Consider the following 738-nt stretch of genomic DNA (forward strand, 5'->3'; position numbering starts at 1 on the left):
GGACGTTGATGGTGGCCAAGATGGTGGAGATGGGCACAGAGCAGAGCGGTGACATCTCCATCACCACAATTGGCCCCATGGAGGTGACACTGCTGCCCCACATGGGGTGGTCATTGGAGAGGTCCGACTTCATTGGGTGGGGGCAACGATGTCCCCAAGATCTGGGGGCGTTGATGGTGGCCAAGATGTTGGAGATGGGCATAGAGCAGAGTGGTGCCACCACCACCACCACCACCTCCACGACGATGACACCCCTGTGTCCTCCCACCCCACCAGGAAACCGACCAGCTGGAAGAAGAAAAAGCCGAACTGGAATCGGAGATCGCCGAACTCCAGAAGGAGAAGGAACGCCTGGAGTTCGTCCTGGTGGCCCACGCCCCGGCTTGCAAGCTCCCCTACGAGGACCCCGCTCCTCTGGGTGCCGGCCCCGCCGAGGTGAGCACCTTGGGCAAGGAGGAACCGCCGGGGCCCGTCGCCTTCCCGTTCCAGCCGGGCACCCAAGGTCCCTTCCCCAGCTGCTGCTTCGCGCCGGGGGTCCCCCCAGTGCCGCCTAACCCCTCCTATACGTCTTCGTTTGTGTTCACCTACCCAGAGGGAACCACCTGCGGAGCCTCGCATCAGCGGAGCAGCAGCAGCGACCAGTCCTCGGACTCCTTGAATTCTCCCTCGCTCCTCGCGTTGTGAATGGGTTGTCCCCACTCCCACCCCCCACCGCCCAAGCCCCCACCGGCCCCAAAG

General features: G+C 63.8%; 1 protein-coding gene across 1 annotated transcript; it reads left to right on the forward strand.

Annotated features, from left to right (window-relative positions):
• Positions 1 to 249: 249 nt before the first annotated feature.
• On the forward strand, positions 250 to 732 carry LOC110391652 (proto-oncogene c-Fos-like; the record flags this gene model as incomplete). The annotated part of the gene is made up of 1 exon (XM_021383604.1): positions 250 to 732. A coding segment is annotated over one exon (435 nt), but the record flags the coding sequence as incomplete, so codon positions are not given.
• Positions 733 to 738: the final 6 nt, after the last annotated feature.

This window comes from Numida meleagris, unplaced genomic scaffold, assembly GCF_002078875.1.
Source record: "Numida meleagris isolate 19003 breed g44 Domestic line unplaced genomic scaffold, NumMel1.0 unplaced_Scaffold438, whole genome shotgun sequence".
NCBI lineage: Eukaryota > Metazoa > Chordata > Aves > Galliformes > Numididae > Numida > Numida meleagris.